The 17,998-nt window shown below is 30.8% G+C and overlaps 1 protein-coding gene across 12 annotated transcripts in view; it reads right to left on the bottom strand.

Annotated features, from left to right (window-relative positions):
* LOC145241637 (titin-like) overlaps window positions 1–17,998 on the bottom strand; it is a 698,616-nt gene that overhangs the window by 295,005 nt on the left and 385,613 nt on the right. For all 12 annotated transcript variants that reach the window (XM_080104717.1, XM_080104725.1, XM_080104729.1 and 9 more), the window contains 8 exons: window positions 16,044–16,155; window positions 13,151–13,380; window positions 11,773–12,058; window positions 10,468–10,633; window positions 9,277–9,471; window positions 6,424–6,682; window positions 4,290–4,556; window positions 3,660–3,926 (listed from right to left, as the gene is read on the bottom strand). In XM_080104717.1, the coding sequence (XP_079960843.1) occupies window positions 3,660–3,926; window positions 4,290–4,556; window positions 6,424–6,682; window positions 9,277–9,471; window positions 10,468–10,633; window positions 11,773–12,058; window positions 13,151–13,380; window positions 16,044–16,155 (1,782 nt within the window). The remainder of the gene's footprint in view (window positions 1–3,659; window positions 3,927–4,289; window positions 4,557–6,423; window positions 6,683–9,276; window positions 9,472–10,467; window positions 10,634–11,772; window positions 12,059–13,150; window positions 13,381–16,043; window positions 16,156–17,998) is intronic.

Below are 17,998 nucleotides of genomic sequence, written 5' to 3'. Positions count from 1 at the left end.
CTTTCTGTTGAATTCAGCAATATGTACCAAATTTAATTTACGTCACTCATTCATATACATGACCGGGTAGAAGTAGTAAGTAATTTGTAATTATCTTCATAGTTTAGTCTGCACTGATGATTAAACCTTCAATCACCAGAAGACTGTCATTTTAAGCTGATTATTACTTAGCACTTGCATCCATTACGTCACAGGTTTTACGGGGAAATATTAAGCATACATTACAAATTACTCAAGACTTTCATACGAACACAAACACAACTCGCACACACACACATCCTTATATATCTATATTATTTGGCTTCTTTGGACTACTGTTCTCATCTTGAGTGTTATTATCACAACGTTTCGGTCGATGTAACATCCAATCTTCTTCAGGTCGAACTTGGAAATCTTTACAGAATTTCAAACTGAACTCTTTATTTAATTCACAGGGGTAGATTGTTTTCATTCCGTCAGCCATAACTGGTTAGAAGTCTTATGTAAGTATGTTTTTTTTATTTTGTCTACAAGAATGCATGTTGCAATGGATCAAGTTGTTAAATAATAATCAGTTCTAAGTGATAGTCTGCTGGAAGATAAAGGCTTGATGTTCATTAAAGTTGACATTAACTAAGAATTAAAAAAAAATGCTTAAGACTTTTACCTGATCATTACTAATGGAACAAGAACAATCTACCCTCGTATCTATACTATTAATAAAATTCTAAATGTTTATTTATTTATTTATGTGTATGTGTATATATACCAATAAAATTTTCGAATGGATGCACTGAATTTATTTTCCCTGAAAGGTGTGACTCCCTAGGTTATCCTTATCTATGTATGGTTCATAACAAACAACGCTGAGTAATACAAAAAGCCCAAAATAAGGATTTGGGGGCCGTTTCGTAAACTTGTCGAAAAAGTTATCTGCCTATGTCAATGGAATTTAGCACTGTCAGTATACAGTCACGGTAACATTTTTCGGCATACAGACAGGACTTGTGGTACCATGGATAATGCGTCTGACTACAGATCAGAAGATTCCAGGTTCAAATCCTGGCAAGTTCGTAACAATTTTAACCATCATTTTTTCCATTACTCATTATCATTACCCTTAGGATATTTTTGCTTTTTCAGTGATTTTATTTGTGCACATGGGAATTTCCCATATTCTGAGTTCACAGGGTAAGCGTTGATGGTAAGACAATGTTGAGTGTACTTGAATGTTAAGTGTACTCGATTTTGTGTTTGACTCGGTGTTGTGTGTGCCGACGCGGCGCAGTCGCTAGTATTAAATAAAGTCTTTAGTTCAAAATTCTGTATGAATTCCTGAGTTCAACAAGATGCACCATGAAGAAGGTTGGGGATTGCATTGGCCAAAATCCAAAAATAAGAACAGTAATTTGAATAATCTAAATAATGCAAATGAATTTTTAATGGGGTACATTTTTAGACAATGTAAGGCCGAGTACATCGAATATTAGTCCCTCGGGAAGGGTGCTATCAGCAATGACAATCAGTGGTTGGAAAAGTTTCTTGTAGTTGCTAAAGGAAAGAAGCTTTGTCTTAGTAGCATTAAATGTGACCATCCATTTTTATAGCTTTTTATTTTTAGTCTGAATGTATAATTTATATTATCAACTGCTTTTTTATACAATAAAACAATTAGTACCTTAGTTTGATTGTTTTATTTCTACGAAAACATAGCAATCATAATATTTTACAATGAAAACTTGACAAGTATAGACAATAATTAGTTAAGACAAGAAAGCATTTATATTTACTAAACCATTAATAATTGATTGTTGCAATGAGTGGAGTGCAGAGAGTGAGGAAGCGAAGGGGGAGGGTTATCCGAATTGAGAAAGGCGGAGGGGAGGAAGCATCCAATCATATTCAAACTATTTTTCTCTCTTATAATATTAGGTCAGTGCAAAAGTTATTGCCGGTTTGTAGAAGGAGCATTTTAAACCATTTTAATTTATTTTATGCATATTATTATTACTTAAACATAAAATCATGATTAATTTATAACTTTTTCTTTCACATTATTAAAGCATCATTCATGTTTTTTCTGCACCATTATCATCTTTGTTGACCAGAAAACAAACTTTTTTAGTCAACTGAAAGGCAGAAATATCCATCAGGATAATACTCGTGCTCACACAGCACTACTGATCAAAGATCTTCTAAGAGAATTTGGTTAGGAAATCTTGCCTCATCCTACATATTCTCCTGACCTAGCTCCTTTGGATTATTACTGGGATTTCAAGGCTTACAAAACCATTTAGATAGTTTTAGGTTAACATCATGAAAGGAGATTGAACACGAATTAGATTCATATTTCACATCAAAACTTTAAGTTTATGAGCAAGGCATTCATAAGTTCATTGATAAATGGAATCAATTTAAAGAAAGCAAAGGTAGTTATTGATATGAATAAAGATTTTCAAAAACACAGTCTTTCATTTTCAAGATGAAATTTTAAAAACTTTTGCACCAACCTAATATTTCTAAGTAGCAGAATTTATACTTGAGTCTTTGGAGCATATAATTACGGGGTTGACTCAGGGCACCGTTAGAGCATCACCAAACCTTTGCATACCACTGATTGCAATACATTATGCATGATATCAAAGAAGATGCACATTAGCAAGAGTATGATTATCATAAATGTTACGAAATGATATCAACAACGACTTGGAATTATGTGATTACACTATTATGGAAATGTACGTTACACTTTGAAATGCTTTTTGAAAAATCTGACATAATTTTTTTTTTTGCTAGTTGAGTAAATCTTAATATAGGCTTATAGAAAGTATATGTAAGTAGTAGTAGTAGTAGTAGTCGTAGTAGCAATAGTAGTGGGAGTATTATTTTATGTTTTTCGCAATCATTAAGAAAAAGACGGCAATGGTTTAGGTTAGAGGTGAGTTAAGTTTTTTTCCAAAAGGAAATATCAAAGAGTGTATAGGAGATATCTTCTTTTAAAGATTATAAAATGCTGAATATTTTTTTAGTTAAAATCAATTTAGTACTACGCATGAAAGAAATTATTGATATGTTATTAGTCTTCTTTTTCTATACCAAAAACTAAAAAAAATTACTCTAAATTCATAATATACAACAAATAGAGCTAAATTATGCCCATCAACATTTTTATACCTTTTCTTTTTAAATTAAATGGATGGTTCGTTTGATTGCCTATTATGAATTTAGAATTATTTCTCTTGGTTCCTTGTCATAATATTGTTGTCAACCATATCGTATAAAAAAACATGATTACATTTTATTTATGTTTGTGTGTACAGTTCAAATTTTATAACTAACTTATTTAATGTTATATTTTTGTTTATGTTTAGGAATAAAGCCAAAATTAATTTCTCTGTAAATAATTTAAAGTTGCTAAACCAGTAAATTATGCTTAATAATTTATAGTGTTTTACAAAAATTCTTTATTTTAGTTTTTCAGTGTTTGGTGTAAATAATTGAAAAATGAATTAAAGAAATAAAAATCTTGCAAACATTGATGTGTTTTCATTTTATTTTATGTGCCATAAAGAAAACCTTGCGATTTGCATCGATAGCAAGAGAAATTACCGAGAGAGCTATTTTTAGTACATCATTTATAATCAATTGTTCATTTGAAAAAACAATGTCATCTTTCTTACCTTCAATTTTCAAATTAGCAGTTGATGTATCATTATCAACACAGGCTGTAATGGTACCAGCATCAGTGAGGGCAGCATCTTTGATGATCAACTTATGGAATTTACCATTAGTAACGATCTGATAGCGATCAGTGTCTTTAATCTCTTCTCCATCTAAGAACCATTTCACATGTGCTCCGGGTCTTGATACTTCACATGTAAACTCGGTTGTTCCACGTTCTTTGACGGTCTTGTCCCGGATCTTCTGAACAAACTTAGCAGGCATTGCTAGTTAAAAAAAAAAAAAAGTAAATCAATAAAAGCATTGTAAACAATAATTTCATGATTGAAATATGAAAATGTTGAAAATAGGGTAGACTACAATAGAAAACTTTAAGCTATCAGATCTCAATTTTAATTGTTCTTTTTTTTATTAAAAATTAAATGAAATTGATTGTTATAAGAACTAGATGAATACCCGTCCCAGGACAGGTAAAATGAATGTCCCAAACGAAACAATTCTGCAGCAATTTCCCCTTACAATTATTAAAATCAACATATAATCTTACTGAACTTCATGTTTAGAATCCTTATTCCAATTTTTATCAAAATCTATTACACAAAGCTTTTTCACATAACTGAAATACATACCTGCAACAGTAAGTTTTGCTTCACATTGCTTGTCCAACAATTTGGCTGTGACTTGACACTCATCACCGGGGACAATGTTCTTGATAAGAAGAGTATGAGTGAAGCGGTTCCATTCAATCTTATATTTGTTATTCTTCGGGATAGGTTTACCATTTATAAACCATTCAACTTCAGCTTCATCATCATTGGTCTTGCACTTGAATGTTGCTTCGCCTTTTTCAGGAGCAGTAGTATCCTGTAGAACCTCAACAAAGTCTGGTGGAACAGCTATAAAATTTAAAGAAAAATATCATTGAATATAATCTATAATATGAATGGCAAATATCTTTCTGTCTGCATGTATGTATGTATGTATGCCTTGCTAAAACTAGAAAAATACAAAACAAAACTCCACAAATTTGGTATTTTTTATCAGCGTTGCCCTGGATGTATAATATCCAAAATTTAGAAAAACATTTATAATTTAAGAGTAAACTAGGTTTGGTTTTGTTAGAAGGGAGAACTAGGCCTTTTGCTACAATTTCAATGTAATTATGCAATAATTTTGAAAAAAAAACAAAACAAAAACAAACAAACAAACAATGTGATTAAATACTAATTTTGGAAAAAATGCCTAGTATTCTTCAAATTTTCCAAAAATGACATAATTTATCTTCAAATTATGGTAAAGCGGGGAAGGAAAGGAAATTGAGAAGGATGAATTTAACAGTGCTCTGAAGGCCTCCTTAAATTTAGATGAATGGTTTTAGTAGTAGTTATTACTAGTAGTGTTATAAAAATCAAATATCATTTTAACAAAATAAAATTTAAGACGTCTAAATATTATTACATCTGAAAAAAATACCATCATATTTCAAGCAGGAATCTAAATCATACTCTGGTGGTACTGCTAAACAATTTGAAGAAAAAAATATCATTATCTAGATAAAAATACATTAAAACATTTCATGTTTGTAGATACATTATCATCTTTCACACACATAAAAAATGTGATCCTCTGATTAGCAAAGATGCTGATTGATGCGTCATCTAATGACGTGAAGATAAGAAATTCATCTTTACCCATTTGAAAATGAACTGTTTCAAATTGTACTGTTTTAATCGCTCCATCAACTAAAACAGTACAATTTAAAATAAATGAATTTCAAAAAGTGATATTTAGCTGACAACTATTTTTTTTACAGTAAATCAGAAAGTATTTATTGCTTTAAACATAACTGAATTACTACAATTTTAAATAAATAAACATATTTAGAAGAAGCATACTTGTTTTATTTATTCAAAAGATATTTAACTGACAATAGGAAATATTTTTATGGAAGAAGAAAGAGTATTTTAATAGTTATTGACACTGATGGATATTTATTATTTCTAAAAGAATTTTATCAGGTCAGTGTAAGAGTATTTGCAGGAGGGCATTTTAAACCATTGTAATTCATTTTATACATGCTGTTGTTATCTACAAAAGCAATAATATCAGATCGGTGCAAAAGTTGTTGCCAGTTTGTAGACGGGGTATTTAAATCCGTGCAATTAATTTTATGCATATTGTTATTACTTAAACATATCAACATGATTAATTTATAACTTTTTCTTTCATATTATTAAAACATCTTTCATATTCATATTTTTCTGCAATATTCTCACTCATGTTGATTCAGAAAAAGAACCTTCTTTAGTAAACAGTAAAGGAGAATTTAGTTAGGAAATCTGGTCTCATCCTGTATATTTTCTTAACATAGCTCCCTCGGATTATCTCTTATTTCAAAGATTACAAAACCATTTAGATCAATTTAGATAAATATCATGAGAGGAGATTGAACATGAGTTAAATTCATACTTTACCTCAAAGCATAAAGAATTTTACAAGCGAGACATTTATAAGCTCGTTAACAGATAAAATCAATTTAGAGAGCAAAAGTAGTTATTTTTTATTAGTAAAGATTTTCAAAAACACAATTTTTGATTTTCAAGATGAAATTTTAAATCGGCAATGACTTTTGCATCAACCTAATATTATTAACAGTAAAATATGCAGATTGATGTAAAGATCACCATGGAATTTCCACAGGATTCTGCAATCTGAAATTGATGTTATCAACTTTAAAATAGGAATCTCAACAATCATACTTACGTTCAACGAAGAGTTTCGCTTCCGTTTTAAGATTGCCATATTCACAAGAGATGACACCTTCATCCTTTGGACGGCATTTGCTGATGACCATAGAGTGTACTTTTCCGTTAGCTTTAAAGTTGTACTTGGGACTAGCCTCAATTTCTTCTCCTTTGACTTTCCACACGACAATTGCATCAGTGACAAATAATTCACATTCGTAGGTGGCACACTCTCTCTCTTTGGTATAAAAGTCTTCAAGAGGTCTCGTCCATTTCCACTACAAAAGATAGTTTACAGTTAGTATCGAAATTTCTTTTTTTTAACAATACTTAAATAAATACATTTTTAGATTTAAAAAATTACATTCTATCAAACCTTTATATATATATATATATATATATATATATATATATATATATATATATATGTATGTATGTATGTATGTATTTTTAAATTGACCAAAACTATTCAATGTAAAAACTCGATGAAGGTTGACATTTAACAACAGAGTATATTTAAGTAAACAATGATATGTTAAATTACAATCACTAAAAATATATTTCTTGCCGAAATTCAAGGCAGTCCAAAATGACTTAATGATTGTTTTGTGCATAAACAAACAGCCAGAAATAAATATGTAATTGTCAGGATATTTCATTCATGGAGCTCATCAGAAGAACAAAAATCGTTGCTGGAAGTAAATACCCACCTCCAATCCCTTTTCGAGCATTTTACGTAAAACTCAGTTCTTTAAAGGAACTAAGGATTTCTTCATAGTTAATCGGCCATTTTGAATTTTATACCATTGTTTACTAGATAATTCAATAATTCAATAGTTATTCCAAAGTATTTGATAATGTAAGGAATAATTTACAATCAACCTTGTACTGTAATAAGTTTTATTTTCGCCAGGAACAGAGTTACAATAATTATTTTAGTTGTTTCAGAAAAAAAATCAATTTGACCAAAAACAAGTTCCAAAGTATTATTATTACAATTATGTTTCTTATGCTTCTTTAGAGTAATTGATTGTCCAGTTATATTTGCAAACAAGATGACAATCCAGGAAAAAAGTTAATGATTATCAGTCTTCTTCAGAGCTAAGCTCTGTTTTGAATCTTGAAAAGATATTAATTCATTTATCCTCTTCCCTTGGGTGAATAACAGGGGTAGGATAGACTTGATAACGTATTTAAATCTAGAAGCTATGAGTTCTATAGTTTTGTAGAAGACAATTGCAAACAACTGTAAAGAATTTGCAAAGACAGATAACCAAGCGGCGTTCAACAGTTCTGCCATGAAACCAATCATATTGAAATATTCTTTTTTAATCAGCCATTACTTACCAAAGCCAAAAACTACTCGAGGATAAAATACTATGAGATTGTCGCATGGATGACGAACAATAGAATGAAAAGATTGGAAACAATGATTTAAGGAAGACTTAAGAGGTCAGCTCTAAGTATACGTTGATATTCCAAGTGAAGATCAGCATGATATTGTAGTCAGCAGGGAAGCAGTATCTTGACATTGTGTCTTGAACATGATGTGATTTATAAAAAAACATAATATTTCTGCATAGTAAAATAAGGTTATTCAATATTAACTCGAGGACAAAAGACAATTCATGTGAGTAAACTAAAACATCCCAGGATGGATAAAATTAATTTCCAGAACAGAACAGTTTTTCATCAATTTTGTCTCCTTACAAGGATTTAATCAAAATATAAGAACATTAAACTTTATGTCTAGAATTCTTATTCCAATTTTGATTAAATAATTTTTATGATAGTGATTCTAGAAAATATCTCAAATTTATTTCTTAAGCTTAATGGGTCTTAAGAAGAAACCGAAATTCAGAGAATCTTGCTTTATGGATATGATCCGAATTTAATGAAAGTCTGAAATATTTGAATTTTCAAGAAGAATATTTATTAATTGGTGTCTAATACCTAATGTTAAAATTTCATAAAGATCGAAAGTATACAAATTTCCACAAAGGCTCTGACTCTCTTTTTGCCCCGTTTCATAAAACAAAATTAAACTAAATATAGCCCACATTTATCGCCTTTATGCATAGCAGGTATGTTCCAAAATTCATCATAATCGGTTAATTAGTTTAGCAGTGAATCATATACATAGATATATATATAAAGATATACACATGCCTTATTCTATACAGAGATATAAGACCCACATGATCCCTTGCTCGACAATATCACTGACCTCAACGTTATTTTCGTTTTCTTTTTCTCCTTTGTTTTCTCTTCTGACTGTGCTGTCGTTTCTCAAATTGGCGGATGTTGAGAGGGTGCACACGCGTTCACAAGTATAAAAAATTAAAACAAAATAAAAACTCAGTGCATTCTGCAAATATCAGTTGCGTTCTAGATGTGTGTGTGACACCATCAACCCTCTGAACGCTAAGCTCCCATCTACGTCTTTTGCTGAAGCCGTGTTCATCAGTTGCCGTCAGCTCATCTTGATTTACTCTGAGCCAGAATTTTCCTTTGATGGAGTTAAATTTGCAACTCACCTCAACTCTGTTCTCAACTGTCCCCAACCGTCGTAAAACTCACTAACACACCTAAAACTGCCCATAAACTAACCCTAAACATATTGACCGCCATTGTTTGGTCTTTTTGTTCCTGCAAGTGCCATGCCTTGATTAATAATCCTATTTTAGTTCTCTTTATGTGCATCGGTGAAAAACTTCTATATTTTTCTGCTGATGAACTTATATCCTCTTTTTTTTGTTATATTTTTGTTCCTCATTTTTAAATTTGCAACTCTTTTGGAGAGGTGAGGGAGGGAGGAACGTTGATAATAATACAGAGGTAACTGAAATAAAAAGCATGATTAAATTCTTACAGATTTCTTTGATATCTTGAATCCACCATCTTGAATGACAGCTGTATCAGCCGGCTTTTTGGCTCTTTCATATTTGTCTTTGTCACCTTCCTTAGGTGCCTCCTCATCTTTCTTAGCTGTTTTCTTGTCAAACTTCTCCAATTCAGGACGTTCACGTTTACCCATTTCATAGTCAGTCTTCTTGAATTCGTCAAACTGAAAGAAAAACGAAATTCATTAAATCTGCACAGAGTAAATTAGCAAATTTAATAAATCATTAAAAAATAGTGGTCGCTTGTCTATAAATTGCAGAATACCTTGATTATTTTCATTGATATAATTGGTGTGTTTATATATGTTGAATATGTTAATAAGCTTGTCAGGTGGACGGTTAAGCAACACCGTGATGATTTGTAATGATGATTAAAATTAGGCAGAATTTGATTATTTAAAAAGACGATTCAACAAAAATCTGTTTACACTGTACTTGAAAACGACCATGTTGTAGTCAGCTGGGAAGCAGCCTTATGCTATTATTTTCCACAGAGCAGTAGTTCTAGGAAAGAAACTTTGCTCATGGAAATTCAGTTTGTGTTTTAGATATAGAGAGAAAAAGAAATTGTTGACAGTGGTTGTAGTTAGACAAGTTTTGTTGTGACTGTTTTACAGGAGTTAACCATCGAGCACCTGCTGAATCGAGCACCTGCTGTGAAAATAACGATAGAGCAGAGAAAGACTAGCAACATCTCTTTTGTAAGAAAGTAACTGCAAAAGATAGAAGAGGATATTTCCCACTCGATTTCGGTTTTGTATTTGCCATGACAGGAAAAGGGGTTCGGAGCAGCATTTCCCCACATATAACAATAGTACTCTATCTTAGGATGTAATATATTTTACGATCAATATTAAATGAATCTAACAGATTTAAAAATAAAAACAAGTCTCAGAATGACTGCGGCTGGGATGGTGCCAGAAAAAGTCACGAGTGAATGAGAAAGAGAAAAGTGTAAATATAATGTAAACCAACATCTTGTTAATCTTTCCTAGGCATAGTCCCAAATAGTATCCCTTTATGTCCAAGTGACGATATGCCTTGTTAGGGGTGAACATGAATAAAAAAAAGTATATGTATAGACAAGCGATAATTAAGAAAAAGCACTGTAGTGCAGTGATAACTAATTTAGTAGTATCCATTGAATTCAATGTACTTACTTCAGGTGTGCTTCTCTTTTTAAGATCATATGTAATAGTCTTTTCTTCAAGTGTCATGGTACGTTTCGTCTGATCCGGTTTAATGGATTCAGTTTCTTCAAGTGACACCTTGCGAAGATTGATATCAATACCATCTGCTTCATCCAAAACACGTTCTTCTTGTTCCCTACATTTAAATAAGGATACAAATTTTGAATTCAACATTTAATGAAGTGAAGATACTATTTAAGCAAATGTCATATCGAGCTCTATAAGACATATACATATTTTATTGTTAACGAATAAACTTTGCTGAAAATATTTTTTATTCACTCATATTTGTAGAGGAGGGAACTTTTAATATTCAAAAGATCAAAAACTTATTCTTTTATATTTCAATCATATATATATATATATATATATATATATATATATATATATATATATATATATATATATATATATATATATATATATATATATATATATGACCTCGGGTTTTTTTACTCAAATCATTACAAATTGTTTCAATAGACAGGACAATAAAAAAGAACTGTCCATCTCTTCAGATAATTCGAGCTATTTTTTTAACATATATATATATATATATATATATATATATATATATATTCTTGGGAGTTTTTCAATCTTTAGAATTATATGAAGAGAAACGCTTTTAGTCACACGTCCTTTGCTTGTATGTCAATTACTCCTTTGCAATCACTGCATCAGTTAGCTACCGAGAATTTACGTTAGTCTTTATATTGATTTATATTGTAGGGATCATCAGTTGTTTATTATGAAAAACTGCTCCGTGAATATATATATATATATATATATATATATATATATATATATATATATATATATTCATTATGAAATAAAATTTCAACATAATGGAAAATGAAAAAGGAAAATATATATAAATAATTTTATTATCATTTATGTTTGTATATTCCTACATATATAATCTCACTTTTAAACTAATTAACCGATCATTATGAATTTTCGAACACAGCTGTTAGATATAAGGATAGGTAATGTAAGTTTAGTTTAATTACATTTCAAGTGGCAAAGGGTGTGTAACAATTAGTTATAAGTTATCTCCCTATTTAATAGAACTCTTCAGTAACATTGATGCAGAAATAGGAATGCGGTTTCATACAAATTCACTTCAACTTTTTACACTCAATCATTAACTTAATATACAAAAAAATATGGTAAACTAATATTTTTCCAAAACTTTCTTCGTTTCTTAAATTTTTAGTAAGTTATTTAAATAAAACCAAAAACTAAGCATAATTCTAACTCTATTTGATTAATTACCTGTGCTTTAGTGCCGCTTTCCAGTCTGTCTCTTCTTCTTCTTTGTCAGTGACCATCAATGTTGCAGGCACAGATTCCGTACCGTGTTCATTTGTAATCGTTACAGTGTAAGTACCTGCGTCTTTAGATGTGATATCGGTCATTTCCAAAACCTCTTCGCCTGTTTTGCTGTCATGATAAACTTTGACACGGCCGCCCTGTTGCAGCTTTGTCCATTTACCCTTTGACCATTCAATAGTGGGTTTAGGATCTCCGTCAATTTTGCAACGGAATATCATTTTACCACCTAGGAAGAAATCAAATAAAAACACAACTTATAGTCATGGGATATTATTGATAGTATTGGGACAATTAATTGGAATCATGAATCAGAAAAATCAGAAAGTTTTGGTGTATTTGAACTGGTATCAGAATCCAAAAATGTCTATTTTCAGACGCCAAAAGCAACTTCTGTTTTCGTCTTATGTTTGTTTTTGTTTAAAACGTAATTTTCTATTGCTAGAAAAATGATCAATATTTATTGATTTTAAATCACCAGTAAAACTAAAATCTATAAATACCCCCCTCCCCACACACAAGTGTATTTTTACGTTTATGCACATGTAACATGGGTTTTTATGGTAATCCTAAAATAAAAAAAAATGATAAAACAACAACAACTTTATAGCTAAATATTTAAAGATTTAAAAAGAATCAGAATCGGTAACTGAATTTAGAACAGAATTGGTAATTGTATCGGAATTGGAAAAAATATTGGAATCGTCCCATCACTAATCATTAATATAAGAAAGCGTAAAAGATTGAATAATAAACGGGACAATCAGCTAACATTGGAAGCTAGTTTATCATATTTATCTTTTGTAAAGGCATTATTACTTTTTTGATATAATTTGTAAAGTAAAAAAATAAAGGTAACACCTTTATATTTATTATGAAACACTTTCTGTCTCGAAAAAAGATATTTTATCTAAGAAATTTAAGACAAAAGTAAAAAAAAAATAATTTTTAATAAAAAAAAAAGTATTTGCATCGCCTTCGTTCCTAATGTTTTTGCATATTTTCAAATTTAATAGAAACTAAATTGTTTTTTTGATGCTTTGCTTCGATTTTTAAAAGATACCAGAAATATTTGTTCAAAATAAAAAGGCAGAAACACTTTAAGAGATAAAATAAAATATGCATCAAGTGCACTTGAAAACCAAATCACAGCGTAATATTAGGAAAATACAAAAAATAAATTTTTAAATTTACTTGTTTGAAATTTATAATTTAAATATATTTCGGAGCCAAACTCCATCCTCAGTATGCTGTTTTGTTTCTTTTTTTTTCCTTTTCTTCTTTTAAATTCAAATTGCATTTAGAAAAGTGATATAAGTACCTTCTAAAACTGTGCACTTCTGTGGTTGTTCAATAAACACAGGTGCTTTGCCTCGGACCTCAAGTGTGAATTCAGCAGAAGCTTCTCCACCATTGTTGGAAGCAATGGCTTTCAGCTTGCCTTTCATTTCTGGGCTAGTTCGATCGATGGTCAAAACATGCACGTTATCCTTTGCATTGTGTTCGAAATGAATGATTTCACTCTCTTCCAGCTTCATTTCATTCACATACCTAAAAGAAAAAAAAGAAGATTCAAATTAAACATTGTATCCATTATGCCATGTATTACTAAAAACAGCGCTTACAGTAAGTGTTATATATTTATTTAGAAAAGAACAAAAGAATTTTTTAATCTCTCTCTCTCTCTCTCTCTATATATATATATATATATATATATGTAAGGTTAGGTGTGTGTGTGTGTATATATAGGTATGATACAGTAACATGGATACATTATTTTTTTGCAAACTTTAGTGGTGTGCTCACCCAAACTCATCCCTCTACTCATAAAAAAAAAAAATACTTTTAAGTGTGATATTGTGCTGTCAAGAATATATATTCTAAAATTCATGATTGGTTCATCAGTTTAGAAGTTCATCAAGTACAACAAAATCCGTTATATATATATATATATATATATTTGAGATGACTAAGTTTTGGTAGTAGAATCATTCGATGCCATTTCAACATATATATTCGAGATTTCTGAATTATTTCTTATAACGATCAAGTCTGTTCTTTTGGAAAGTGTTAGTGTGCAACAACAAAAAAAAAACAAAAAAAAACGAAAGTTTATATGTTTTTTTTTGTTTTTTTTAAATCGACTCTTACTATTTCAGATCGAGATTTCTGAACGATTTCTTATAAAGAGCAAGTCTGTTCTTTTGGAAAATGTTTGTGCGCAAAAGAAAAACATGCATCTGACGGTTATTTGGTGACCGTACTCATCGTGTCTATTTGGCAACTAAAGGAATGACACCCAGTCAGAGTATTATATATTACATCAGCATGAATAAATGTCTATGAAATAGGTTACATTACATGTTTATTTCCAAATCTATGATGCGCCTGTCCAGAATCTATCAGCTAGTGATGGCCTGGCCTCTGTGTCTGAAAGTATCTTTCGACAAGTCAGTGCTTTTGTGACAAGGACACTCAAGAAAACCTGCAGCTGATACAGTTACCAGTTATGTTGCACTTGCTTGTTATTGGATTCTGACTGTGGATACTCAAAGAGTGATACATGTGTCGTACAACCATTTATCATTGCGATCATTTTGTACAGATATCTCTTCTTTACAAGTCCTGTGACGATAGAGGCAAGGCAACGTGTACAGACCTAAGAAGTTGTAAGTATGTAGTCACAATTCTGCACACAGGCGGCTTAAATTTTATCTTAAGTTTGGAGGGAAAAGAACTAGATTCGATGAGCAGCCCTGCTCACCAATATCATGGTTGATTGGTTGGTTGTTTTTGTTTTACGGCATATCAACCCTTTTCAGGTTATTTAATGCCGAATCCAGTGATTTTGAAGAACAATTTTTTAATAGAATATATTTGTTTTTTTTTGTTTTTCAAGGACCCTAACAGGTACTACCACTCCGGGTCGGAGGGGATCTGGGATCAATAGTAAATAAAGAGTGGCTCTACACTCTCCAAAGCCCGCAAGCTGGGGCCTCACCATCGGATATAGTTTAAGGCAATATCATGGGAAAGGTCAAGAAAAGGTGACCTAAAAATCGTCTGTTCTTATTTTCAGATGATCAACTATCCGTGGTTGATGATTGTTCATTTCTGTAGGGGTAACAAAAGAAAAAAGGATGAGATTGATTCTAAAAAGAAAACAATTGAATATTGTTACCTGGAATGTAAGGACACTTCTGGATACGAAAGAGCCTGTTAATCCAAAGTAAAGAACAGCTATTTTTGCCAGAGAATTAGGTAGATACAACGTGGATATTGCTGCTCTATCTTAAACCGGTTTTAGTGCTGAAGATCAACTTTCTGAAAAAGGTGCAGGGTATGCATTCTTTTTTTTTTTAAGGCAATCCCAAGAGAGTAGAAAGGGAAGGAGAAGTTGGTTTTGCTATCAGTATAAAGATCATATCTCAGAACAACTTTGTAGAATTAGTGATCGAATCATGCTACTGAGGGTATCTTTACCTTGTGATCGTTATGTGACAGTTATATCAGTATATACCCCTACTTTGGCTAGTAGACAGGATGTTAAAATGAGATTTTATAAAAATCTAGGGAATTATATCAAAGGGATACCAAAAGATAACAATTTGCTGCTTGGAGACTTAAATATATATATATATACCTAATTATATATATGCACTTTTTAAATGTTAGCATTTACAAAAAAATAATGTACTTGTGTTACTCACCGTTTTGTCTAGAATTATATCTATCTCTCTCTCTCTCTCTCTCTCTCTCTCTCTCTCTCTATATATATATATATATATATATATATATATATATATATATATATATAAAAATATGTATGAATAAAAAATCAATACAGAAAATATATGAATGTTTATATCTTTTCTGTATTTATTTCCTGTGTGTTGACATGTAGGAATACAAAAAGTCTTTTGAAAAAAACAAGAATGTTTCCTTCAAAAGCACATAATTTTCGACCGATCCTTCGATCTTCCTCAGTGTGAATATACTGTATCTCTCTCTCTCTCTCTCTCTCTCTATATATATATATATATATATATACATATATATATATTTATATATATACATATATATATATATATATATAGAGAGAGAGAGAGAGAGAGAGAAAGAGAGAGAGAGAGAGACATACATACAGACAGACAGACAGACAGACACACAGAGACAGAAAGACAGAGACACAGAAAGGTTTGTGAACTACTTACCAGGAAACAGTTGGCGCTGGTTGGCCGTTGACTTTGCATTCAAATTTGGCAGGACCATTTTCTGGCACCAATTTGTTTTCAGGCTTTTTGACAAATGTTGGTTTCTTCACAGCTGTTTATAAAAGGAAATAATAAACGTTTATTTTTTTTAATGCCATGATTGGGAATTTCGTGTATATATTTTTTGTACACATTTGAGCAATCGTTTGATTTTGTCACAAATTTGTTCAATAACTGTTATTAAATTAGAAAATAGTATAATTTTGAATTTAATATTTTATTTCATTATACACACACGTGTGTGTGTGTGTGTGTGTGTGTGTGTGTGTGAAAAAGACAAAAGGAAAAACATGTTAAACGCAGGAAACAATCAACATAAACAAGAGGTTTACCAGTTTGATTTGGACCAACAAACGTCTTCAGAAAAAAAGTTAAGATTTTAAATTTATTGAATAACGGTAAAACATAGGAATAAAGAAGACATAAAAAAGATGTAATGTGCACAATTATTTGGACAAAAAAACGGAATAATTATGTAGCACATGCAACAATGACGTTAACATGTGAAAAAGGGAAGAGAAAGAAAAAAAAGAAAAAAGAAGACAAGGAAAGAAAAAGAAAAGAATATAGATAGCAACCATTTTTCTGGAATATTTTCAGATAAAATTATGTACATTTTTGAAAATTTCTGAACAAATCTTAATTTATCCAAATGTAATTTGTGAAGAAGAATTCCTTTGCAGAATTCGTTTCAGGTCAACTTTGGTTTCATATAAAAATCATTTGGTTCTTCATCGGGAGAAGGGAGGAGGAGAAGATTCACCGAAATGTAAAGTTATGAATCCTATTAAAAAATGAAATACTTATTTTTTCCTATTTACTAAAATAGAGTTTTCATGTCTGCATGATTATTAAAGAAATCTTTTTTTGTAAAATAAAAAAAGGGTTAATAAGATTATATTTATATACTAACATGCCCTTTTGTTCAATAAACATGGGTGCTTTGCCTCTGACCTCAAGTGTAAAATTCAACAAAAGCCTCCATCATTTTTATAACCAACAGCTTTCAGCTTGCCTTTCATTTCTGGGCTAGTCTGATAAATCGCAAATATACACCAATTCCTTTTTAAATAAGTTTCTTTTATTTTTATTAATAAATTATTCTATTGAGCAAGGAAACGAATTACCGATGCATGGGACATAGGCAAATTATTTCTCTTTATTGATCTTAAGAGTCGGAGAGTAAAGAGAGAAAATTTACCAGTGCCTATGTCTCTTACAGAACGTTCTACATAATAAAGAATATCCGAGTTGTTCAGATATCTAGATTCTATTTTGAAAAGTAGAGAATTGTAATTATGTATGAGTAGAAACTAATATCATTAATGTCTTGTAAAATGTTACATTTACAGTTTTATGCATGTCAACTATAAATGAATGCATTTGTATTTGATCTTAATATCCTCTGTTATAATAATTATGTTATCCACTTCTATTAAATAGTTGGGAGGGGAAATAACTTAATCTCAAGGCAAATTATTTGGTACTAGCGGGGCGGGGGGTACCCGGCGCTGCCCGAGTGTTTGGAGGTGTGTATTTAAGAGGGGAGAGACCCTGTTTTAATATTATAAAAAAACACGATGTTATAAAAAATTGGAAAAACCAAAACAAAGTAAAACCGCAAACAAATCTAAAAAAAAAAAAAAAAGGTGTAAAAGAGGAAAAAATGTTTAGGTAGGAAGACAGGCTCGAACCCGAAGCATCGAGGCTAAGGCGGGAAAAAAATGCCTGACACGTTACCTCTACGCCAAAGAGACACACAATTGAAAACAGATAAAATTAATCTTTTAAAAACACTTGCAGGTTGTTGAAACTAACGTCAACGTTTTCTATGTCAAACATGACGTCATTGTCGTAGTAGCAGGAGGAGGTCGAGTTTAGGGTGAAGGAACAAC

This window comes from Euprymna scolopes, chromosome 20 (assembly GCF_053919585.1).
Source record: "Euprymna scolopes isolate OS-2025 chromosome 20, ASM5391958v1, whole genome shotgun sequence".
NCBI classification, from domain to species: Eukaryota; Metazoa; Mollusca; class Cephalopoda; order Sepiida; family Sepiolidae; genus Euprymna; species Euprymna scolopes.
This window is presented reverse-complemented; position numbering and strand designations above follow the sequence as displayed.